The sequence below is a fragment of the Phoca vitulina genome, unplaced genomic scaffold (assembly GCF_004348235.1).
Source record: "Phoca vitulina isolate PV1807 unplaced genomic scaffold, GSC_HSeal_1.0 scaffold82, whole genome shotgun sequence".
Classification (NCBI taxonomy): domain Eukaryota; kingdom Metazoa; phylum Chordata; class Mammalia; order Carnivora; family Phocidae; genus Phoca; species Phoca vitulina.
The window spans coordinates 2,307,512-2,332,765 of record NW_022589785.1 but is presented as its reverse complement, the minus strand read 5'-3'; the positions used below and the strand labels follow the sequence as shown (position 1 = coordinate 2,332,765).

Below are 25,254 nucleotides of genomic sequence, written 5' to 3'. Positions count from 1 at the left end.
AAACTTCCGCATTTTCTGACTCATTGTGTGCTGCGTGATACCTCACGTGTGCTGCCTGTTATTTTGCTGAATGAGAACTTTTTCAGAGGGAGGCGGGACTAGGCAACGGAGCCGCTGGGCCTTCGGTTCCAGCCCGTGGAGCTGGTTTGAGTTATTTTGGGACTGGGGCCTGGGTTCAGCACACTCCGCTTAGAGAATGGAAAATAGAAGTTCAGAGCTGGATGCTGTCTGGGGAAGAGAAAACCTCGTATGTGGATGGACGGGTTGGCCGAATGCCTGAGGATCCTACAGCCTGGAGTTTGAGACCAGGCCAGGCCATGGACAAGCCACGTGGGCTCCAGCAAGTTCCTAAGGATGATAGAGGCACCTACCTATCTCCTAGGATCTTTTTCAAGATTGAATGAAGTCTAGGGGGGTTTCTGCACTCAGAAAAGAGGCACCTCTTATCAACGTTACTATTCTTACGTTTAAGCATTGGTCCCGCTTCTGGTCCCCTGGGTCACACCTAAGCATATGGGTACTGGGTATGAGCTAGGCTCTTGAAAGAGTAGTGTGCCCCAGGGAAGGCCGGGTTTCAAGGACAGCTTGGTGCTGGAAGCAGGTTACAGCCTCGGCCCCTGGGTGTCCGGGTCCGTGGGAAGCTGGACTGCTTTATGGTGGCAAGAGCTCCTTTCCTGTACAGGGAGCCCTCCCCAGCCAGGTGAGCTGCAAAGTGGCCAGGTCCTATTTATTCCAAGTATGGCTCAAGGGGAAATGCACTGACTCTCTCATATTGAAATGCTGTGGTCAGGCCCCAGAGGCCTCTGGGAACAGGGGGTGTGCAGAAAGGAGCAGAGAAACAGGGGGACCCTGCTGGGAGTCTTCAGGGGCAGGGGAAGGAGGAGTTTTTCTGGAGAGGCCAGTTCCCCCTTCCTCCCCTGGAGGGGCTCAGACCCAGGCCCAAGCTGCGTAGATTGTGGACTGGTGGGGGGCTGATCATAGGGTCAAGCGAGGCCTGGTGTGAGTCCGGCTCTGCCTCTCACTCGCTGGATGACCTGCGGCAAATCTTTTCACCTCTCTTTGCCTCAGTTTCCTTCTGTATAAAATAGGAAAAATGATAGAACTTACCTCATAGGGTAGCTGTTTAATATAATATAGGATATAATGATATGTTATGTATGACATATATGATATTGTATGGGCTGGGTGCTTTCCCATGCTTTCCGTCTCCCTGACACCCTTGGAGACTGGTGTTATTATAGAGCTGGAAACTGGAGCTCCAGTCCAGGTGTGGCCCACGGTCATGTGGTCAGGGGGTGGCAAACTGGGCTTTGAACCTGGGACATCTTGTACATGTCCCTTGGACTTCTTTGGCTGAGGGCCAGGTGGGCCGAGTTCTACTCAGCAGGGAGCAGCATCTGTAGTCCTTGTCTTTGCAAACAACCCCGAGGTGGGCAAGCCAGCGGGTACCGCCTTGTTCCATGCTGCCCGCCTGGGGACAAACCCGGGGCTTTCCCCCATCCGAGGCCCTGTTTCCAGGGAAACCAGTGAAAATGGCTTTTGGGTCCACCTTGAAAGGCAAAGAAAGCAGAGATCCTCAGGTCTCCTCCGACGATGTCACTTGGCTTTGCCTAAAACCCTTTCCTGGCTCCCCAGAACCATGTCCAAACTTTCCTACGTGCCTTGTGGTCCTCCCAATCCAGGTCTTCCTGACCTTTTGAGCTTTAGACCTACCTCTGCCTCATCCAGCTCTGAACAAAATGCTGCCCAAACCTTCTCCATGCGCTCTAACCTGATTTCTCTGCTTGGGAAGTCCCTTGACTCTCTTCTGGTTGTTAAGCTCTTATTCTACCTTCAAAACCCACCTCTGAGAACCCCTCTCTCCCAGCGCAATTTTTTTACCCCTTATAGTATGTAATGTAGTATATAATACGAGGCGGTTTCTTTGATCTGGCTTGAGAGCTGGGACTGCAGCTTCCCCTCTTTCCCGAGTTCCCAGCCTGAGCCCAGTGGCACACGGTAGGCGCTCAGTGGACAGATGGAGGACAGACCTCTCAAAATATCAGGCATCAGGCGTAGAGTCCCTCTCCTCTGCCCCGGCCATACCTGGGCCCTCCCAGAGGCTTCAGCCCTGGGTCCTCCCTGGACAGGTGCTGGGCCTGCACCCATTTATACCAACACAGTGTGAGGTCGGGGAGGTTGCGGTGACCACCTAACAGAATCATCCTTTCTCTCAAAGGCTGGCTGGTGAGGCAAGGCTCTGATTTGTCAAATCAATCCAATTTCTCTGGGATCATTATTTTGCTCTCCACCTCCCTGGATCCAAACACAGAAGAAATAATAATGATAATAATAATCATAAGAGAGGCCATCTGTCATGCTCTGGGCCTCTTTCTGAGCATTGTCTCCAATCCTTATGCTCCATACGCACTGGCTGTGATTCCTCTTTGCAATGGGGGAAACTGAGGCCAGGGGGAGGGAAGTATTTTGTCCAAGGTTGCACAGCTCAAAAGCGGTGAAGACAAGATTTGAATCTGGCTACATAATGCCAAAACTCATACCCTTCCCACCACTGACTCAGGAGAGGGAGTCATTGCGTGGACGCTCTACCCTTGGCATCAGGGGAAGCAGGTCCTGTCGGGGGCCCCTAGGAGCCCACCTGCATAGAGACTCAGGCCTGCTGTGGTTCCTGTGAGTTCCCAAGCTCTAAAGGGCATGGGGGTTAAGGGAGAAAAGGCCGAGGATATAGGTATGTGTATGTGCGCATGTGCGCCTTGCTCTCTCATGTCTGCGTAGGAGAGGGAAACACACAGAGACTAATAATACTCATCGTAGCCACCATCATATTAATAGTGATAATAGGGGCAGTAGCGATAAAGGCAGCTACCATTTCTTGGCACTTACCGCGTTCCCTGTACTGTGCCAAGGGCTTTACCTGAACGATCCCATTCAGGGAGAGCAGGCAGTGGTGAAAAGCCAGGTCTCAGGGGCAGCTGGGTTGGTTTGGAATCCCAGCTCTGCCACAGTTGGACTCTGGGAAAGTCACTTGGCCAGTGTGAGGCTCCACGTCCTCATCTGTAAAATGGGTTCAGAGCCCCAACCTCATGGGGCTCCTATGAGGATGCAATGGGGCCCTGAATAGAAAGCGATTAACACCGAGCCTTCCATACCCAGTAGCGGGTGTTCAGACATGTCCATTATGGAGGTGTGGGTGGGCGAGGGTGCCTGTCTTGGTGTTGGGGACCTGAGGGGCAAGGTGTGAGGGCCGTGTGTCTACTAGGTGAAGGGTGTTGAGTGTCGGTTGTTCTGTGTTTTTGCTGAGTGGGGTGTTCACTGTTTGGGGGGCCCCCTTTTAAACTGGAGCTCCCCGGCTGGTTTGAATATGCCAGGCTCTCAGCCCCAGGAGGGAGAGTTCTGGTAGCTCCCCGGGGGGCCATTCCGGGCGGCCCGCTGCTTGTCACCAGCTGGGAGCATCCCTCCGTAGCTCGGGGGCCCCAGTCCAGCTGTCCCCTTTCTCCATCCGGGAGTCCCCCTCCGAATGCCAGCACATCCAGCACTGGAGGATGTGGGCCATCCCTCGAGGGCCCCGGCCAAAGGAAGGGAAACAGGAAGGAGAAGGAAGGGCCTGGGGGTGGACCCTGCGGCTCCCGCAGCTCCCGGCTCGGTGCCGGCGGCCGGGGACTTTGAGTCGTCTGAGCGCTAGGGGGCAATGTGTCTGTTCCAAAGAAGCCGCGGGCCGCCGTAGGCCGAGTGCGCCTCCAGGCACCCGCAGAGGCGCCCACTCCACGGAGGCACGCACACGCCGGAGCGTCCACGGGCACAGATGGCCACAGGCGGGCACCCCGTCTCCCACTCGCAGAGCAAACACACACACCCGAGCAGAGACTCGGGCACACGAGGGGTGAGGCAGGCCCACGCACTAGGGACAGACACAGGCGGACACACAGAGAGACATGGGGGTGGGGGTCGACAGCACCTCCCCCAGGGACCCTCAGCGAGACACCCAGAGGTACTCGAAGGCACACGCACTCCACACAGGCGAAGACACAAACACAGGCCCCCCGCCCCACACCCGCACAACATTCTTATGTGAAGGAAAGGTGATCCAGACACATCCTGAACAGAAACCCAGCCAGACCCAAACACACCCTGCTTTCAGACACTCACACACCTTGTAGACTGACTCTTGGAAACAGCCCCAGAAAAATACTCCCACCCCCCCCCCCCACTCCCCCACCCCCCAGAGCACACAGAATTATTCCACAGGAAACCTGCCCAGGTGTTCAGGGGACCCCCCCACCCCCGTGTGAAGTCATGCCTTAGCCGAGAGCACACCCCAACCAGGGTCTCCCCAGACTGCAGGTCTGTGGGCCATTCTTCCCACTGCCCTGGCCCACCCAGGCCTCCAGACAGGTCCCAACTTCCCCTATTCCCTCCAGACACACACGAGGCACAATCCTCACATGGGGCTCTGGAGACACCCATCTTTCCTAGCACTGATGGTTCTGGACAAGGCGTGCCACCAGCTGTCATGAGCTTTGCATAGGCCTTTGCCCATGTGGGGTCCTCCTCCTGGCGACCATTCCCCCTACTGGTCCCCTTCCTGACCAGGAGGCTCAGGGTCTCCCCATCTCTGGCCTGGGGCCCTGGGTGGGGGTGGGGGTCACTGGAGGCCTACCCAGTACCTTTATTTCTTTGTGCCTAAATCAGCCAAGCCCCAGTCTTTTCCGGCTCTCACTTCCCTGTCACTTTGCTAAGTAATAATTTCCATGTCCGATTCCATTTCTTTCTAGTTCTGAAACCTCTAAGCTATCAGCAAGAGGATAGTTCACATGAAAACTAATTACACAAAATCAATATTTAATCACAGACCAACAACCTGATCCTGCAGAAAAATCCTTTTAAAACTCCACCGCCCTGTACAAATACTTCTTCCCGATGCTTATTTATGGACCCCATTTTTGGTGGGGGTAATTTTCATTTTTAATTTCAAAAGGAAAAAATATCTGTAGACACCCACAACAGGAAGGTCCCAGGAAGGACCTTGGATCTGAGCTGGCTTGGCTCTCTCGAGTTTCAAAGTTGCAAGTTTTTATTCCTTGTTTTCATTTGTATTCTTTTTGGGAGGGGTGTTATTTTCTTCCGGAGTCCCTCCAAGAGACCCTGCTTCCCGCCTCCCCTCCCCCGAAGTGGAGCCCATTTTCCTGGCATTTTGGCTCAGGAACACCCAGAGTCTGCTTTCCCAGCAGCGGCTCCGGGGAGCAATGAATTGGTGTGCGCACAACGCGGTAACTTTTAACTCCTGCCCGCGACGGTGGAGTGCTTAATCTGAGGTTTTTAAATAAAAAGGGCTCAGGGGTTGGTTTTATTATAACGTTTATTTCATTTCAGATTTCATGCGCAATTTAGCAAACGCTAGACAGACTTGGGTGATAAACACTTTCTTTTGTGGGGGGAAAAGGCATTTTTATACACCATGCTTAATTTTATTTAGATTTAATAGCGATATCAGGGGCACTTCAAAGAAAGTTCTTTTTTTTCCCCCCTCCCCTTCTCCGAAGAATGCTGGTCTGCTAGCAAAATCGCCTCGTGCTATTTTATGGCAAGGGAAATTACAGGCCTTCTCCCCCTTCCTCCCTTGCATGCACTTTAGGGAGGAAAATACACACACGCAGGCACACAGAATAAACATCTTCCCTACTCTCCATCCCCTCTAACTCCCAACTTCTAATTGTAAGATAGATTTCAGCCTCAGTGGGGATCAGGAAGATCTAAACATTTTAACTAAGATTATTGGGATAAATATTTCATAAAGAGCAGGTCAGATATTAAATTACTCCTATTGATTTTAGTATCACAACCCAATTCCGTTCCTTGGCCTCTTCAGTTTAATTGATCTCTTAAGGAGGCCAAACTCGCGCCCGCAGAGGGCCTGGGCCTTGGCCCCGGTGTCCGGAGTAGGGCGCTCCAGGGGGCGGGTGCACCCTCTGCGCGCGGGTCTTCTCGAAGCTCCCAGCCGCCTCGCGGCTCTGGCTCTGCGTTCATCTGATGTGCACCCCCTACTCCCCCACAAGTAGCCGAGTGGTCATGGCTCCTCTGGGCGGAAGCCGGCGACTGAGAACGGGGCACCCCAGAGTGTGCGGATAGGGAACAACTGTGCGCGCCCCAGTGAGGCGGAGTGAGCAAGCGCCGGGGTCTTTTCGAGCGGAACCCTAACTTCGGGGTTCCCGGTCTGCTTCCACCTCCAGAAAAATCCGAGGGCCGGTTAACTTGGGTGCCACTGGTAGACAGACAGCGGTGGAGAACCGAGGGTTCGCCCCGGGGCTGAAGCGCAGTTGACTCTTTGCGACTTTCCTTGGCGAGTCCAAGAGCTATGCTTGGCGACCCCATTGTCTGAGCGCCCCGCACCGCTTACCGCCCACCTCCCCGCCCCCTGCCCAACCCGCAGGTCTCGCTTCAGTTAGGGGTGGGGAGTTGGGAACTGTGCGAGTGGGAAGGGGGGTGAACAAAGCCAAGCTCCCGCCATTCTCCGCCTGCGCCCCTTCCAGCCCGACGCGCCGGGAGGCCAGGGCGCGCCCCCCAGCGCACTGGCGCCGACCCCGAGGCAAAACCCGCGCGGGGCACCCCGGAGCTGGCGGAGTGCGGGTTCATGGCGGGGGCGTCAGCAGCCAGCAACCGGGACCACCTTAAGAGCGAGCCCCGCCCCGGGCCCGGAGCTCGAGCTGCGCTGATTGGTGCAAATGTAATGGCTGAAATTGATTGCTGAAATGCAAAACTTGTTGCTGCTTCTCCCGGCGCTGGGCGAGAGGCAGACACCGAGAGGGGAGCCGAGACCCTCGGAACGCCCCACGCAGAGCCCCCCCGCCCGCCAGCAGAGGGGTGCGCGGGCCCCCCCCGGGCCCCCCCCCGCCCCCCCCCCATTCCGGGCTCCTAGAGCGTAGCCGGAACGCCTCAGCCCGCTCGTCTAGCGAGGCCCACCAACCCGCGTACGCCCCCCTCCTCGGGTCCGAGGGGGACTCGCGAAGCACCTCGGCGCGGAGGCAGGGAACCCGAGCCTCGGAGCGACCCAACCTCTCGTCTCGCTGCGCGGCCGCGCCTGGAACCGGGCGCGGAGACCCAGGCGAACTCAGAGACCGAACAGAGGAGGACAGAAGCGGCAGGCGGCGGACGTGGCCGCGAAGCGGCGCGCCGGGGTGCAGCGCACCCGCCCCGGAGCAGCGCACCCGCCCCGGAGCAGGGGAACCGCGCCTTCCCTCAAACCTCGGCTCCAACCCCCGGCGCCTGCCGCCTCCCCAGCCCCGCTGCACCCTCGGCTCAGGGCCCGCACCCGTGATGCCGAGCGGAGCCTCCCGCCTTCCGACCCGCTGAAGAAGCAGTAGCCGCTTGCTCGGGGCCGACGGAGACTGTGCGAGCGGATCGTGCTCGGCGGAGGCTCGGGCTGCGGAGCGCGGGGACTTCGGGGGGGAGGGGGGAGGGACCGCTCTGTCCATGCCCGGGCGCCAGCCACAGCTTTGAAGGGTCTCCTTGCTCGGCCCCTTAGCAGCTCCGCCACGGACTCCGGGAGGCATCGGGAGACGTCCTGGGGCTTCCCACCCGACCCGATCGGACTTAAGAAGGTGATCGCTCTGCTCTCCCTTCCTCCTTCCCGCCTCCTTCCCCCCACTTAACTTTTTGTCTCCACTCGCCCGCAGCTCCGACCCCTCCGCGCAAACCTACCCGCGGCTGTGCCAACCGCCGGACCATGGGCCCCCCAACACGGCTCCCGGAGGCCCCGCGGCCCCGCAAGATGTGAGAGGCCCGGGTCCGGCAGAGCCAGAGCTTCGGGAGAGGAGCTGATAGCCCCCAGCCTCCACACGCCAGGCGAGGTGGCGGTGCGCTCTGCGCCCCCGCGGTGCTGAGCGTCCCGGAGCGCCCAACCCGGGGCCGGAACGTTTAGCTGGCCGGAGGCGCGCCGCGGAGAGCAGGCTGTCATGCCCTATTGATCCCCCCGCCCCCTGCCAAGTATGTTTGGGCTGGACCAATTCGAGCCCCAGATCAACAGCAGGAACGCTGGCCAGGGCGAGAGGAACTTTAACGAGGCCGGACTAAGCATGAATGCCCACTTTAAGGCCCCGGCTTTCCACGCGGGGGGACCCCCTGGCCCGGTGGACCCTGCCATGAGCGCGCTGGGCGAGCCCCCGATCTTGAGCATGAACATGGAGCCTTACGGCTTCCACGCGCGTGGCCACTCGGAGTTGCACGCGGGGGGGCTGCAGGCGCAGCCGGTGCACGGATTCTTTGGAGGCCAGCAGCCGCACCACGGCCACCCGGGAGGCCACCACCCCCACCAACATCACCCCCACTTTGGGGGCAACTTCGGCGGCCCGGACCCGGGGGCCTCATGCCTGCACGGGGGTCGCCTACTTGGCTACGGCGGCGCCGCCGGCGGCCTGGGCAGCCAGCCGCCCTTCGCGGAGGGTTATGACCACATGGCGGACAGCCAGGGGCCGGAGAGCTTCGGCCCGCAGCGACCCGGGAACCTCTCGGACTTCCACAGTTCGGGCGCCTCGGGTCATGCGGTGCCTGCCCCGTGCTTGCCGCTGGACCAGAGCCCTAACCGAGCCGCCTCCTTTCACGGCCTGCCCGCCTCCAGCGGCTCCGATTCCCACAGTCTGGAGCCCCGAAGGGTGGCCAACCAAGGAGCCGTCGACTCGCTGGAATACAATTACCCTGGCGAGGCGCCCTCGGGACATTTCGACATGTTTTCGCCCTCCGATTCCGAGGGGCAGCTGCCTCATTATGCGGCGGGGCGCCAGGTTCCCGGGGGCTCGTTCCCCGGTGCGTCGGCCATGCCCAGAGCTGCAGGCATGGTGGGCTTGTCCAAAATGCACGCCCAGCAGCCGCCGCCGCCGCCGCCGCAGCAACCGCAGCCGCAGCCGCAGCCGCAGCAGCACGGCGTGTTCTTCGAGAGGTTCGGCGGGGCCCGCAAGATGCCCGTGGGGCTGGAGCCGGCAGTAGGCTCCAGGCACCCGCTAATGCAGCCTCCCCAGCAGGCCCCGCCGCCCCCTCCGCAGCAGCCCCCGCAGCCGCCGCAGCAGCCCCAGCCCCAGCCCCAGCCGCAGCCGCCGCCGCCGCCCGGGCTTCTGGTCCGACAAAATTCGTGCCCGCCTGCGCTCCCGCGGCCGCAGCAGGGCGAGGCGGGCACGCCCAGCGGCGGCCTGCAGGACGGGGGTCCCCTGCTGCCCAGCCAGCACGCCCAGTTCGAGTACCCCATCCACCGGCTGGAGAACCGGAGCATGCACCCGTATCCGGAGCCCGTGTTCAACATGCAGCACCCCCCTCCGCAGCAGGCGCCCAACCAGCGGCTGCAGCACTTCGACGCGCCCCCCTACATGAACGTGGCCAAGAGGCCGCGCTTTGACTTCCCGGGCAGCGCGGGAGTGGACCGCTGCGCTTCGTGGAACGGCAGCATGCACAACGGCGCGCTGGACAACCACCTCTCGCCCTCCGCCTATTCGGGCCTGCCCGGCGAGTTCACGCCGCCCGTGCCCGACAGCTTCCCCTCCGGGCCAGCCCTGCAGCATCCGGCCCCGGACCACCAGTCCCTGCAGCCGCAGCAGCAGCACCAGCAGCCCCAGCAGCAGCAGCGCCAGAACGCGGCCCTCATGATTAAGCAGATGGCGTCGCGGAATCAGCAGCAGCGGCTGCGCCAGCCCAGCCTTGCCCAGCTAGGCCACCCCGGGGACGTGGGCCAGGGCGGCCTGGTACACAGCGGCCCGGTGGGCGGCTTGGCCCAGCCGAACTTTGAGCGCGAAAGCGCGGGCGCGGGGCGCCTGGGCACCTTCGAGCAGCCGGCGCCTCACTTGGCGCAGGAGAGCGCGTGGTTCCCAGGTCCGCACCCGCCGCCGGGGGACCTGCTGCCCCGCAGGATGGGCGGCTCAGGCCTGCCGGCTGACTGCGGCCCGCACGACCCGGGCCTGGCGCCGCCCCCTCCCCCCGGGGGCTCGGGCGTGCTGTTCCGTGGCCCTCTGCAGGAGCCGCTGAGGATGCCCGGAGAGGGCCACGTGCCCGCGCTGCCCTCCCCCGGCCTGCAGTTCGGGGGCAGCCTGGCGGGTCTGGGCCAACTGCAGTCGCCCGGGGCTGGGGTGGGGCTGCCCAGCGCTCCCTCCGAGCGCCGGCCCCCGCCGCCGGATTTCACAGCACCGGCGCTCGGGGGCCAGCCCGGCTTCCCGTTCAGCGCGGCGAACCGGCAGGCCACGCCGCACAGCGGCCCAGGCGTGAACTCGCCCCCGAGCGCGGGCGGGGGCGGCGGCAGCACGGGAGGCGGCGGCGGCGGCGGCGGCGGGGGCGCCTATCCGCCGCAGCCTGATTTCCAGCCCAGCCAGCGCGCCTCGGCCAGTAAGCTGGGCGCGCTGTCGCTGGGCTCCTTCAACAAGCCCAGCTCCAAGGACAACCTGTTCGGCCAGAGCTGCCTGGCTGCACTCTCCACCGCCTGCCAGAACATGATCGCCAGCCTCGGGGCCCCCAACCTCAACGTGACCTTCAACAAGAAGAACCCGCCCGAGGGCAAGAGGAAACTGAGCCAGAACGAGACCGACGGCGCGGCTGTGGCCGGCAACCCGGGCTCGGATTACTTCCCCGGAGGGACTGCCCCTGGGGCCCCAGGGCCTGCAGGCCCGTCGGGGACTAGTAACAGCGGCTCCAAAGCCTCAGGGCCGCCCAACGCACCCGCCCAGGGGGATGGCACCAGCCTCTCCCCAAACTACACCCTGGAGTCAACGTCCGGGAACGACGGCAAGCCGGTCCCCGGGGGCGGGGGTCGGGGACGCGGTCGAAGAAAAAGGGACAGTGGTCACGTGAGCCCCGGGACCTTCTTCGACAAATACTCGGCAGCGCCAGACAGCGGGGGCGCGCCTGGGGTGAGCCCCGGGCAGCAGCAGGCGCCGGGCGCAGCCGTCGGGGCAAGCTCCACGAGCGAGGCTCGCGGGGCTCCTACGCCCCACGACAAAGCGCTCACGTCGCCGTCGTGGGGGAAAGGGGCCGAGTTGCTCCTGGGGGACCAGCCGGACCTCATGGCTTCCCTGGATGGCGGGGCCAAGTCGGACGGTAGTTCCCCGCACGTGGGCGAGTTTGCCTCGGACGAGGTGAGCACCAGCTACGCCAACGAGGACGAGGTGTCATCCAGCTCCGACAACCCCCCAGCCCTGGCCAAAGCGAGTAGGAGCCCCCTGGTGACAGGCTCGCCCAAACTCCCTCCGCGTGGGGTGGGCGCTGGGGAACACGGACCTAAGGCGCCCCCGCCCCCGCTCGGCCTGGGCATCATGTCTACCTCTACCTCCACCCCTGACAGCTACGGCGGCGGGGGCACGGGCCACCCTGGCACCCCGGGCCTGGAGCAGGTCCGGACCCCAACGAGCAGCAGCGGGGCACCACCCCCCGATGAGATCCACCCCCTGGAGATCCTCCAGGCGCAGATCCAGCTGCAGAGGCAGCAGTTCAGCATCTCTGAGGACCAGCCCCTGGGGCTCAAGGGTGGCAAGAAGGGTGAGTGTGCCGTTGGGTCCTCGGGCACGCAGAATGGCGACAGCGAGCTGGGCAGCTGCTGCTCCGAGGCCGTCAAGAGCGCCATGAGCACCATCGACCTGGACTCGCTGATGGCGGAGCACAGCGCCACCTGGTACATGCCCGCCGACAAGGCCTTGGTGGACGGCGCGGACGACGACAAGACGCTGGCACCTTGGGAGAAGGCCAAACCCCAGAACCCCAACAGCAAAGAAGGTATACGCGCTTGTTCCCTTCTCATCTCCCCCAGACCCGTCCCCACCCCCACTGCAGGCCTTAGCCTAGCCTTGAGTGCTCCATCGGAGGGGACGATCCCTTGGGGTTAGGAGGGCGCGGGCCCTCTTAATGCCCAGCTCAGAGCTGGATACCCTCCCTTTGGTTACAGCAAGGGCTCTGTGGGCCCATCTCCCACTTCCACCCCCCACCCCCCAGGTGCTGCCAGGTGGATTGTAGTTCCTCACCGAGGTAGGAACTTAGATGGTAGCCCTGTGGGGATTATTTCAGAGTCCCTTCACCAAGTTTTAGCTGGGTTGCCGCGTGCTCAGAGGACAGGGCAGGCCCCTTTCCTTTCACACCAAGACCCCTCCTCACCCTTAACACTCAGGCTGGTTCCACTTTGTAGGAGTTGTGTGCCTGCACCCCCCTCCCCCCTTTCCTGGCAGGACACCTGGGAAGTTGTGTTAATAACCTTCCCACCTTTTCCTAGTCAGCCTGAGTTCCCTTCCATGTGCCAGCATCTTTAGAGAGAAAAAAAAAGTTACCAGGAGCTGGTGTGAGCAGCAGCACTCGGAGGCAACGCCTAATTTGACAGTTGTTTCTAATGAATAGCTGTTTTGTCTCTTCTTAACTATTAGGGTTTCATTGGAAACCTGGAGACCTGTCTGGTTGTAGGAGGCAGGCAGGCTTTTCCCGGTGGCATCTCCTTGACATTTGGGTGGGGGGTGCTGGGGCTGGGGTGGGGTCTGCTTGGCAGAGACCGGACCACTCTGCCAGGGCATCATTTGTGTATGGGGATATGGATATATGTTCTTAAGACACAAAGGACCGCGTTTGTCAATATCTCGCCCGGCTTTGGTGACAGATGTCTGGTCCCAGCTCTTGTTTGCATTCTAAGCACTCCCTCCCCACCAGGCCTGGAGGCCTTTAAGGTGGGTGGGGTGGGGGGTTAGCAAAGGGACCTCCATTGCAGTTAAAGTAGTAACAGTTTTGTTTTGGACCGAAAGAGGACTGGACTGCAGTAGATAACCGTTTCATTTTAACGGGGGCCTTTCTTTTTTTCACAGAAAATTGCTTCTTAAAATTAGGTAACATCATGCCTCTCCCCCTCCCCCCCCCACCAATTCCTACCTTTTTCTTTTAAACCCTAGATGGCCTTCCCTAGGTTTCACGGGGGCTGAATATTACCAGGGAACCAGCGGCTGCTGATTGAACCCTGTCTAGAAAAAATAGACGTCCCCTGATTCTTGCTCTCTCTTAGAGTTCTTCTCCTCTGTCTTCGTGGGCCTGGGCCTCCTGCCTCTGGCTTTAAGGTGCGGGTAGCTTTTAGGAGAATGGGCTGGAGGAGGAGGAAGGAGGAGGGGGGAGGGGAAGGGAGGCCCCGGAGTTGGGTGGCTCAGAACTCGGGGCTTTCACCGCTGCCGTCCTGGGTAGCGTTCCCGCTTAGGTTTTTCTAATTCATGAATGCGGCCTCCCTGCTTTTCTCTTTGTTCGCCTACTGCCCAGCCCGGGACGCTGCTCTCATGTGAAGCCTGCTGTTTAGCATGCACGGCAGACGCTGCGGCCAGCATCAGCATTCTCCAGGCTTCTCCCAGGCAAGGCCATAAATTGGTTAGTTTGGGACCCTCTGCTTCTCCTCCCTGGTTTTTACCACCCCCCCTTCCTTTTTAAAATGGACTTGGACACAGCATCCTGCTTGCCCGGCTCCCGGGCCCCCCCTCCCATCCCTAGTCTCTTTTATTTTCTTGTACACAACGTCTCGATCCTACCCCGATCGATAGCTGGTTAGCACAAATCCCAGCCCCTGTCACTTCTACCTGGCTTGGCCTGGCTGCCCCTCCCCCTCCTCCCCTCCCCCATCCCAGTAATTAAGAACATATTGGCCAAAATAGGGTGAGAAAAGTTTTTTAAAAACCCCTGATTTCGAGAATTAATAAAGAAAAACCAGTAGCCCTCAGCCTGCGAGTCTTCTGAAGGGCCTTCGTAGATTAGGTAGAGAGGAATTGAGTGGTTTAAAGATTTTTTTAAAGGTGTCACAGGTCCCCCAATCTTCCTTTCCAGAAAAAAAAAAAAAGATGCAGGCTATGAATGAAGAGATGTCATTAAAGATACGTTTTGTTTTGTTTGTTTCATTATCACAGTCAGAAGAGCGAAAATATTTTTTTGGAAACAGATGCTAGTCACTTGAGGGTTGATTCCCCCTGTAAGCTAAAGGCAGCCCTCCCTTGCACAGAGGGGAGGAGGGGGGGGGACAGGGGCTTCCTTCGGGGACGGGGACAGGCTGCGGGGCTGGCCTCCTTAGCAGCATCACAGGGACACCCACTTGACCTCCTTTGTTTTCCACTCTGTGATGTGGGAAGGACAGTTTCCTAGATAAAGCCCCGAATTGAGGTCACTCACAGCTTCTGCAGCCTTGGGGCTGCTAGTTAAGGCTTTATAAGGTATCTGCATCCGATTCCTGCTCCCTTACTGGTAGTAAATAAGGATGATTAAACTTTTCATTATGATAACACCCTGCAGTTCCATCTGCACATGTTGTATAAATAGGTACGCAGAGCCTTCAACAGCCCCCCAGTCCCCTGGCTGAAAATCAGCGAAGTGTGCCACTTCAAAATAGAGGCAAAAAAAAATTTTAAAGTACAACGATCTGCTTGTCCTTAAACGCATGCCCGTGGGCCTGTCGGCCACGAATCGGGGTGTCCAGTGGCTTCGAACATACCTTCTGGAGGTCCCAGCCCCCAGCCAGCACCTTCTCTCCCACCCCCTTTCAGGCAAAGCCCGTTTTTGTAATGATATTTTATTTTGTCACGCCGTAAAACACGCCAGTACTAATGTGATTAAATATTAACACCGTTTCTGAAATTCTTCGCTCCGATGACAAAGTACGAGTCGGTATTTAACAAAATGATCTGTGCTCGGATTGGTGAGAACTGATCAGTCTTCAGACCCGCACAAGCCATGTAGTCAGTGGGACGTGCCCAGATTGTCTTATGGGGTTTAGATGTCCTTTCGAGGGGAGGGAACTCAAATGGCAAGTTGTAGTTCTGGCAAAGGCCAGGCCAGAATCACGTGTGATGATTGATTTTTTTTTTTTTTTTTAAACCAGGTAACCCGGTCTTCTCCAAATTAGGCTTCTCCTGACTTCTTAACCCACCCAACAACTTTTATATAATGAAACTCCTCATCTCATCTTGAGGTTCTGTTTGCACAAAGTTGGGGGCAGGGGCGCGGAAGGGTGAGGTTGTGGGGGCGGGGGGGGGGGGAAGAAAAACCAGCTTGAGTTTGGCCCTGTTCAGACATCTATTAGATCAGTGAGGATGACATGAATTTGAGAGGAGTTGGCAAAACCGTCCACCTATCCTGGTAATAGGTGTGTGGCCGTGGAGAAATTCCAAAACTGACAGAGAAGGAGAAAAAATGGGGCATTGTAGATAAGAGGGTATTAAGTCTGAAAAAGTACGTTCACCCCCCTCCTGCCCCTGACGATTTTCAAAATTTGAATTAACTGTGTTCTGTAATAAGTTGACCCTTGCCAAACTTCCATTCCGTGGCTTGCTCCCTGTCCTGAAATCCGGAGCGGTCTAGAAACGTTCCTTCACACACATTGAAATAGGAGAGGGCTCCGTGTACGGCGTGCATGCAATCCTGCCCTTTTTGGAAGTATGATATTTTTACAGTGATGCGGGAGAAATTTTTGGAATTTCATGCCTCTCCGAGTGTGCCGGTCGGAACTCAGTAAGCAGTGCTGAGAAATAGTGGGCAGGCAGGATTTGGACACTGAGTTTCCTTTGACGTGGGGGCAGCCTTGGGGGAGGAGGGAGGCCCCAGGGCTGCTTTCCTGAGTAGTTTCCCTCACTCCCCACGGCATGGAGAGAATTTTTTCGGCTCACTCAGACTTGTTTTGGGAGGGCAAGGAGCCTTGCCTTTCCATTTCCCTGCAGAATCACCCAGCGAGGGCTGCATGCCTTCGTGTGACTTTTGCGCCTCCGGAAGATTGTAACCCAAAACTTCGCAGGTGTTAATCAGGGGTAATGTAAACAGATAGGAGCCCCCTTTGTGCAGCTGACGTCCCAGCCTGCTTGCTCCCTGACTGGTCCGGGACGTACTATTACTGTTCGTTGGTGCTTGTTTAATATTTCATGGCTGTAATAAACCTGTCTCCTTTGCCCGCCTCCCGGCATAAAACCCCAACCTAGCGCACATCTGCAATTATACATTTCTGCTAAATATTAATAAAGGACACGGATTTTTAAGGGTTTGAAGCTTATCGGTGTTGAACTTGTTAATGGCTTCCACCGCTGGATTTTTCTGGCTGTTTTGATTTTAAATAAGCCACTGCCTTCTGATATATCATATAGACCTATATTCTTTCATATGTGTATGTATATATGTAAATATATAAATATATACAATTTTCATAGATTGAAGGGCTTTCCTCGAGGATGGCTTTCTTTAATATAAATTCATTTACATTTCTTGTGAGGCCCTTCAGACCGGAAGTAAGGGGCTTTTGAAATGTACTTCTGTTTTATTGAGGTTTCTAGGAAGGGAGTGAGGGCTGGTTAATCTAATATCTCTTTCTAGCAATGAAATTCTATGGTTCCTGATATGATTTTGTTTGCCTGACAGAGGTATTTAAATTTCCACAAAGAATCTTAATAGGTCCTGAAAAATAGATCCTGCCCTTGCCAAGAAGTTACCTGATACTCTCTACTGATATAAAATATACATCTTTAATAAACAGTCCGGGAGGACCAGGTGAAATTGGAGGAAGGAAATTCTTCCCACTCTGGCGGGACAAACTTGAGTGGATCCTTGGGATTTCACAGGATCTCCTGAATTCACTCCGCGCTGGAGGATAGAGCAAAATCACCTTTCTCTCCACTTGAGGGACAATCACGTAGGGTCACGTTCTTTGCACAGGGAGTGATCTGCTTTGCCACAGGCACTTAGGAGATAAATACTCCTGGTGAGGAATACTGTTATTTACCTCTGGTTAATTTTAGAGAATAAAAAGCTATAGCTTTTATGTCATGGGATTGAATGTCCAGGAAGGGTGCAGGGGCAACCAGGCCTCCCAGCAAATTGCAGTATAAAACCCCAAACCTTCTGATGTCAGAGGGGACCTGGGTCTGTCCGCCCCCCTCCCCATAACCCAGTGGGTGTACCTTATGCCCTTCCCTCTCTGTCCCCCCTTTTTATTCCACCCAAATATTTGGCCTGGAGGGTCTGGAATAACCAGCTTCATCATTTTGACTCAAGTCGGGATTTTGACTTGCTGAGCGATGTGTTTGTTTTAGGACCATGTCTATTTTTAGGCCCAACTTGGGTGGACAGATTTGAGTGTGGGTTTTGATTGCTGGTGGCGGAGATGTTGGTATATACATGAGTGCGTGATTGAGAAGAGAGACATTTGGTGGAAATTTTTCAAGCTCCCTCACCTTCTCGAACCCACGGAAGCCAAAGGATGTGGTCTGGGGGCCCGACTTGAAAGAGTGTGGCCAAGGTGGGTGTTGGTCCTGGGTCTGCTTGTAGCCCACCAGGGGAAAGCAGGGCCCCTTGCGATTCAGTGTGTGTGAAGGAGCCCCCCCCACCTTCCCCATGCCCCACCCCAGCACAAGCACATATACATATGCATGGCCAAGTGTATTTCCATCAAATCATCCAGCCACTCCTCCACTTTACCCTTAATCTGCTTTCCCAAGGCAAGTGGGGAAAGGAGCTAAACCTTCAGTCTTAATGGTGTTAGCTGACAGGTTCTGATTCTGTAAAGGACTGAATGAGCGCAAGTCCTAAAAATAGACGGAGGATTTTGAAGATCCTAATTACGAAATCTCGGCCTCCCAGGCCTCCTGGGCTGTGGGTGACTTTGATCTGGAGTATTTTGGTAGCAGACGCACATCGCCCCTTGCTGGGTTTTGTGCGTGAGCGTGCGTGGAGGTGTCTCGCTGGCTGAGTTCAGCTGACACCACTCTCCAGCCAGGAGAGGAATCTTTGAATCAGTGCCCACCGCCCCCCTCCCCCTCCTCCTCTCCCTCCCCTCCCCCTCCCAGTTGTGGGAAGCGGACCCTGCTTCTCATTTATGGAAATTCCTCTCCTTCATTGTAATCTTTTGGTACCAACATGGAGGAGCCGACGCCGGGCTTTCGAATTAGTCACAGCCTTGCCTTCGGGGACCCTCTGTGTCCTGATGCACAACAGCTCAGCTGACAGTCCCCAACTCAGCGCCACGCGGGGCCCTGAGAAACCGTGAAGGGGACCCGAAGGAAGAGATGATGGTTCTGGGACCCTGGCACCTTTTGCCCGATCGGTAGCCCAGCGAGGAGGGGGCCCTGAGCATTTTCTGATGCCTTGCAATGACTTGACAAGAGGCACGAGTATGAGGGAGAAGGTGGCCTCCGTGTCACAGCGTGTGTATCAGGGCACAACAATTCCAAACTTACTCTGTGACCAGGATGGAAAGGCAGAGTGCAGTGACATTGACTTGAGTGGGGAGGGCTGTTTGAGGGACAGCATTCTCACGGGGTGTAATTCTGATAGGACGCCGAGGCCCGCTTTGTTTGCTGGCCTGCATTTTAATCAGCGGCCTCCAAGGTTTAGGATGCAAAGGAAGGGTCTGCTCCAACATGATGTTTGCCCAGGAAGGACCCCGGAGATGAGGCAGGGGAGAAACTTGCCACAGGTTTCCTCGCACCTTGAAATCCGAGGGGCTGTTTTGGGGTTCTTGATAGCTTTGAGCTCTGGCCCGATGAGACCATGTTGGACTGCCCCCCCCCCCCCCCGCCCGCCGGTACCTACTGAGTGTGTGTGGGGGTCCGTCATAGCTACGGCATCATCCCCAATTCTCGTTCTCCCTCCTGGCTGAAAAAACTCTTTTCTTGCAAAGCTGGATCAGAGAGAGAACTTTATAGCGATCATGTGCGTATCCTTCTACGATTTGCACATCATCGTGTGGATCAAAATGCCCTTTTAAACATAAAGGAATTGAATTGAACAGTTTGGAGGTCTGAGTGCATTCACAATAACCAGTTGGCTCTCTCTGCATGTCCCAGAAGGAACATCTGACACGGAATAGATTTGTCCAATAAAGGGGAAAACCCTCAGCAAACATCCTAACACAAACTCACCTTGTAGGAAAGCAGGTTTTTAGTGTTCTGATCTTTATTATTATTATTTTTAAAGATTTTATTTATTTATTTGACAGAGAGAGAGGCAGCGAGAGAGGGAACACAAGCAGGGGGAGTGGGAGAGGGAGAAGCAGGCTTCCTGCTGAGCGGGGAGCCCGATGTGGGGCTCGATCCCAGGACCCTGGGATCATGACCTGAGCCGAAGGCAGACGCTTAACGACTGAGCCACCCAGGTGCCCTGAGTGTTCCGATCTTTAAAGCTCAGGGGTCCAGCAAACTCTGCCTGTCCCACTTCCCTAATTGCTGCTAGGATCCACCGTATGACCCAAAGCTTCTGTCTTCCTTCCCACCTTCCACCTCTCTGTAGAAGATCTTGGGCTCCTCGTGAACCGTTTGTCCCTGGGATTCTGATCCCTCCAGTGGTCCCTGGTTTTCTGGGCTGCAGGCTGACTTATCTGTGCCAGTGTTTGGTTTGGGCAACGGAAATGTGCTGGACAGTGGTTTAGGGAAACGGGGAGACCCTTGGGCAAAGCCGTATTTGGGGCCCATGGCTGTGGACGTCTTTGGAAAGTCGAGGGCTTTGAAGAACCCCCCAACCCCCCTCCCAGAGGGAACCAGGTCTTGCTTTTATTCGGCATGTCTCAAAAACTAATCTCCACGGTTACTCAGCAGTAGACAGCGATTGTCATGCCTTTGGAGGAAGCGCGGACTAACTTTGGTGCTGAGGCACTTGGCCGCCCCCACGTTCCCCATTTCCCTCTTCCAGCAGCCTGTCTTGGGAGAACAAAGTGGCTCCTAGATGCGTTCGATTCTGAGGATATCAAATTAGGCTTTCTTTCTCGTTGCTGATAATGATTTAAAAAGTGTTTGGGCACCAAGATTTAATTTGATCTGAAAGCTCGGGTCTGATGTCACTGGAGCAAACCCCGGTCTTGGGCCCTTCTGATCAGCTGGCTTTACGTGGCGTGCCTGGGGGAACCCGTCTGCCCCAGAGTTGAGGGCCCCAGTGCAGCGTTCTGGTTGTATTTGGGAGCTCTTGGAACGGGAGGTGACAGTTAATGTGTGAACCCCTCCATACACACTTGCACGCGCATGGATGCGTGTGCACGCACGCACACACACACACACACACACACAAATACCCTGCTCCCTGTTCATCCAGTCATCCAGGGCAGGGTGGGATGTCAAAAAGATAGGACCCTTTTTCAGTTACCATGAAGCAGTGTTTTCAAATGCTCTTGGATCTTGGAACACATGTATTGTCGAATGATTGGCAATGACCACCAGGAATAAAATAGTTCTGAGGGACCATCTTATGATCAGAGAGGGGGTGGGGAGTCCGAAGAAAACATAGCCTGCTTTGAAATCTCCAAAGCTCAGCCTTCCAGAGAAAGTGAGGGGTTGGTTGGGAACTCACTGAGCAGTAAGTGGGCTCTACCCCGGCCGCGTGGGCCGTTTGAAAAGTCCTTGCGAATGTTAGGGCCCGAGGCCTGACGTGTATATTCTGCTCTTTTCCTGTGAGCTGGAAGGCAGAGAGAAAAACACCCCTCGTTGGGAAGACTGAGATTGGGGTGCGGTTTATTTTCTGGGGGCCGAGGGAAGGGGTAGTAGAGGGGTGGGTGGAGCAGGGCACAAGTATGTCCATATGAATCAGAATGTTATTTACCAATACTTGGGGTTTCAGGAGTGGCAGATAATTTCTAAATGTGGAAGTCATTTATATCACACTTCCTGGGCGAGGCTGGGGGTGAGCGAATTGCTTGGGGGCTGTCGTCGGCCATCGCAAAAGCACGCAAAGTTATGGTTTGAGCTTCCCCATGACCGCAGATTTTTGGGGGAGAATGTAGACGTGGAAGACCCAGCATGGGACTGAGGACCGAATGGTGCGTCTGTTAACAATCAGAGCCCAATTTTGTTTAGATAGTGGCCGAGGCAGACGCACGGGGTAGGGGGGGTGGGGGGGCACGTGGAGGATGAAGACCCAGATGGGCCCTGGGTGGGTCAAGGCCTTGTAATGTGCCTGTGGCCACCTTCTCCTGCAGAGGAGTTGGCCCCATGTGGCCTGTTGCAGATGTACCAAGTTTCGCAGATGAGCCCAGACCTTTCCATTAAAAAGGGGTGATGGGGGTGGGAGAAAGGAGTGACCTTTCCCCTGGTGACCCCATAAGGTGACCACTGAGGCTTCCCTCCCAACACCCAGCCACTTTGGGGATAATCTTGCCTTTCACAGACCTTGCAGGCAGGTCCCACTGCTTTGAAACGCAAGCAGCGCCCTCCTACACAATGTATATTTTTTTCCTTTTTCTGAATGGTAGGCAAAAACGGAACGAAAGTAAGTGATGAATTCAGCAACAGGAAGATTTCCCTGACTCGAGATAAGCCAAGTGTGGAAAGGAGCTGCAGACATTCGGGTCTCCTTTCTCTTCCTCTTCGGGAGACCCCCGGTCTAGCCATCAGCAGCAGCCTGGAGTGCTTTTGTAGGGAGGCCTAATGGGCTCAAAACAAATTGACCATTTTCATCCCCTGCAATGTAACTTTTGGTGGTTGTTTAGTATTTGAGGGAAGGGAGGCTGTGGCCCAAAATTTGGCTTTTTAAACAAGAGCAATTTCACGATCCTTACGCCGTGACTATTTCTAAATTGTCTGGGCATAAAGCTTTGGATGCCTTTTGCCCGTTTCTGCTCGTGCATGCACGCGCACATAAGAGCGTGCGCGCGTGCGCGCACACACACACACACACACACACACAGGCCTGAGAAGTCTTCATAAGAAATGAAAAAATAAATGGGTTTCATCCCCCCCCCCAAAAGAAGCTCATACAAAGTTTTGGCTCCTTTCAGTTTTAAGTAGAAGCTTATTGATCTCAGTGTGGTCAATTTTTGCCGAATTTGTAATCCTGTTAGGCCTCCGGGAGAGGCATGATTAATTTACTTGTACATTTCACTATTTGGGGTCAGTTTAGTTAATAAGCATTTATTTTGTGCTCAGTGTGAGAAGCATTTTGCTGGGATTACAATTGTTGGGGGCGCGTGCGTGTGCATGCGGGCGCGTGCGTGCGGGCCTGTGAGGCTGAACATGAACGCTAAGGGGCCCAGCTCCCCCGAGGTGGAATAAAGACCCCCACTTGCAGTTCCCACCACCTCCCCAGGACAGGAAGAGAGAGGCGAGTGGCCCCTTCAGCCATCACTTGTCGGGAAGGAGGGAGAAAAAGCCCAATTGTCCAGCAAACCCAGCCTCCCAGAGCCTTGGAGACAGCCAAAGAACGTGGGTTTCCTCCTGGTACCTTGGTCCCTGGAAAGTTTTCGAGCATACTTCTTAATTGACTGGGAGCTGAGCACTGACATGGAGAAGACTTAAGAATTGTAAACCTTTTTGGAGCACCCTCCATGCCGCTGCCAGACAAATGGTAGTGCTGGGATGTGCGCGCGCGGAACTTCTAGAGAAACGCATGGCTTGACTTCCAAAGAAGGAAGAAAAAGTAGCGTATGTCTTGAAAGCTGGGACAAGGGAAAACAGAGCCAAACAGCCCGCAGCTTTGACCTCTCCGAACGCGGAGTCTCAAAAAGGGGAGCTTATGTCATTTTGATGGTGCGGGCTCTTCGGCCCCGGCGTCTCCGGGTACCCCCCTCTTCCTCCCTGGGCTCCCCACAGCCTTCCTGTCTCTCTGCTTCCAGATGATGGGTTAAAATTCCACTTCCATTATGATCGGCTTTTTTTTTTTTTAAAGACGGGTGTTGGCCATCACGGTTTTCGAGAGAATGATTTCCTGAACACCCCCCCAGCCCCCCATTTGCTTCATTCCACGCACATTAGTTTCCATGGAGGCCTTGCCTTTGCGGAGCGAGGGCAGGACAGAGTATTTTCGGCGCCAAGCCAGCTTGAAATGAACCTGAGTCACTGAGGAAAGGGGCATTTGGAGAGATGAGGATACAATTTCTTTTTTTATGTGGGCCCGTTAAAGTCTAATGGACATTGGTGTCTGGCCTTAAATTTGGAGAGGGTCTTTATCTAACCCTTAAAACTAGAGTCGTTTCCTGTAATTATGACACCCCAGGCTAGACCACTAAATCTTCCAGAAGCTCATCTGGAAGATGGTGGCGGGGGAGGTGGGAAGACAGAGGGGGTACACACCTGTTACCTCTATCGGCTATAATTATGACATTTCTGGACTCCTGGTTTGAAAGGAAGAATTCATGGACCCAGCAATGCCGGAAGAGAGCGGCCTGAGGCGTTCTGGCTCCTGGCAGCAAAATCCCAGCCACCTCCCTGCCCGCGCCCCCCCTTCCCCCCCACAGCTCTGTGCCCATCACAGTCCCTGCATCTCTTTAATGAATTAATTTAGCTCCCCGACATTTGGTATTAAGTAAGTAGCTATTTTGGGAATCCAAGAGAGAAAGAACTAGAAGACTTTTTTTTTTTTTTTTTTTTAACTGTTTGGAAAAAAGAAAAAGTATTGCATTTTGAAGTTGGAGATGCCTGAGCATCCAGGCATGGTGTTGTGGAGGAGGACACGTTTGGTGGGACGTGGCAGAATGTGGCGAAGCAGGCTGGCTCTGTCCCTGCTGTGTTTTTGCTTCTCTACGGAAGGTTTTTCACTCCCCCCCCCCCCCCCCCCCCGTTGTTAAGAACGGAGGAGGCCACAACCCCCAGACTCCATGCAGTTTGTTTGGAAGTATTGTTTAGATTACTCTCGCTTTTCAAATTGAGAGAAACTTAGTTTAATGGGAAAATAGCAGTATTACTATCTTGGTGTGTTTGCTTTAGCGTTTAAAAATAGTTTGTTTTCATATCCTGAATTTCATCCTTTCCTTGTTTGCTTGTCTGATGGAAACCCGTGAGAGTATGTGTGTGTGCGTGTGTGTGTGATACCAGCACACGCATCTATCTGCACACACACAGGCAGGCAAATGGTTGCAGTCGTGCAACCAAAAATCAGTTGCAATTTCACAGCTGGCTAAAGAGACCCAGAGCATTTGCTTTTAACTTAAACCATCTTGTCCCCCTTCTCCCCCACCAGTACCCCACTCCCAACCTCCCCCCCCCCATCTCCCTCAGCAATATTTATTTCTTCCTTAAAAAAGGAATGCCGGGCCTGTTTGCTGAGGTCCCTGTTGGAATAGATTTTCAGGGGTTATGTATTAAATGTGTTTGAGGGTGATTTCAGCCCTCAGCCTGGTCGTCCCAGTACTAATGGTAGCAGGGCCTATTATAGAGAGGCAAAGAATATTGTAAATGGCTTATGCAGAAAAACCATTTAGATAAAAATGCAATTTTCCCTTCTGCATAGAGTGCTAAGAATTAATAGCACATTCTTTCTAAATGGGTATTTTTATATTATATTTTCCTCCTAATGAAATTCTTTTCCCAAAAAGGGGTATGTTTCATTTTAAACTTTAGAGTAAAATTGATCTGTTTTTAAGCCTGCAAAAAAATGGGTGTCCCGGTTTTCAGCAGGCCCCTTTCCTCCCCACCCTGCGCCCAGGATTTTTTTGAAGTTAGATCGTGCAGAGGTTGGATGGAAATGGTGAGTCTGTCCTAGGGAGAGGGGCTGGGTTTGCTCACATTTTTTTTTTTTTTCCTTTCTTCTTCCTGGGGTGGGCTTGGGGGTTGTTTGGTGGTTTCCACAGGTGCAGAAACTGGTCTTGAAATTAGAGCTGTTTGTGCTCGGCACCCCTCACCCCCTCATTGCCCCTCCCCTCCCCAGGCAGTTTCCCACCATCCTCTCTCTCTGATATCCACGTGCCCGCTCCCTGATGCCCAGGTGCCCGCTCCCTGCTCCCCCTTATGGGGCAGCTATGAAAGAGGATGCTTTTAGCCCCTGCGCACCCACCGAGGAGTGGTTCTGTGGGCCAGCTCCCTGCCGGGGCCTCTGTGGCCATTTTGGGAGGAGTGGAAATTGGGAACTTCTTGGAAGGCCTGCTTCGTGCCTTCCAGCAGAAGCTTGCGGCAGCATCGTTGTGGAAAGTCTTTGAGAGCTTATTCCTCTGGCTGCCATGGGCTGGTGTCTGCTGACCCAGTTTTTCCGGCCCTGCCCGGGTGTGCATCTGTGGAGATACTGTGTAGACTTGTGTTGGCAACTTCGATGTGCAGACGGGACCGAAGTCAGAGCTGCGGTGTTGCTCTAGGTCAATGTCCTGAAGTACGTGCTTGTAGCTTAGCTTTCGCTATCGAACTAGCGCGGAGGTGACAGTTTAGGTAACATTCTAGCCTGGGAAAGAACTTCTCCCGGTTTCGTGCCCCTTCTCCACAGCCGTGCCCCGCTGAGATATCCAAGGCCCAGAGAGGGCAAGCAACGGGGCCACGGTCACACAGCATGGCCGCAGAACAAGGACTGGACGGTAGCGGACCCTTGGCCTCGACCTTCCTTTACTACCTCTTGACCTCCTCACCT

The 25,254-nt window shown here is 55.6% G+C and overlaps 1 protein-coding gene across 1 annotated transcript in view; it reads left to right on the top strand.

Annotated features, from left to right (window-relative positions):
- Window positions 1-6,910: 6,910 nt before the first annotated feature.
- The window catches only part of MN1 (MN1 proto-oncogene, transcriptional regulator), a 44,556-nt gene continuing 26,212 nt past the window's right edge, over window positions 6,911-25,254 (top strand). The window contains exon 1 of the mRNA XM_032395073.1: window positions 6,911-11,736. Coding sequence (XP_032250964.1) covers window positions 7,983-11,736 — 3,754 coding nt within the window. The 5' untranslated portion in view covers window positions 6,911-7,982. The remainder of the gene's footprint in view (window positions 11,737-25,254) is intronic.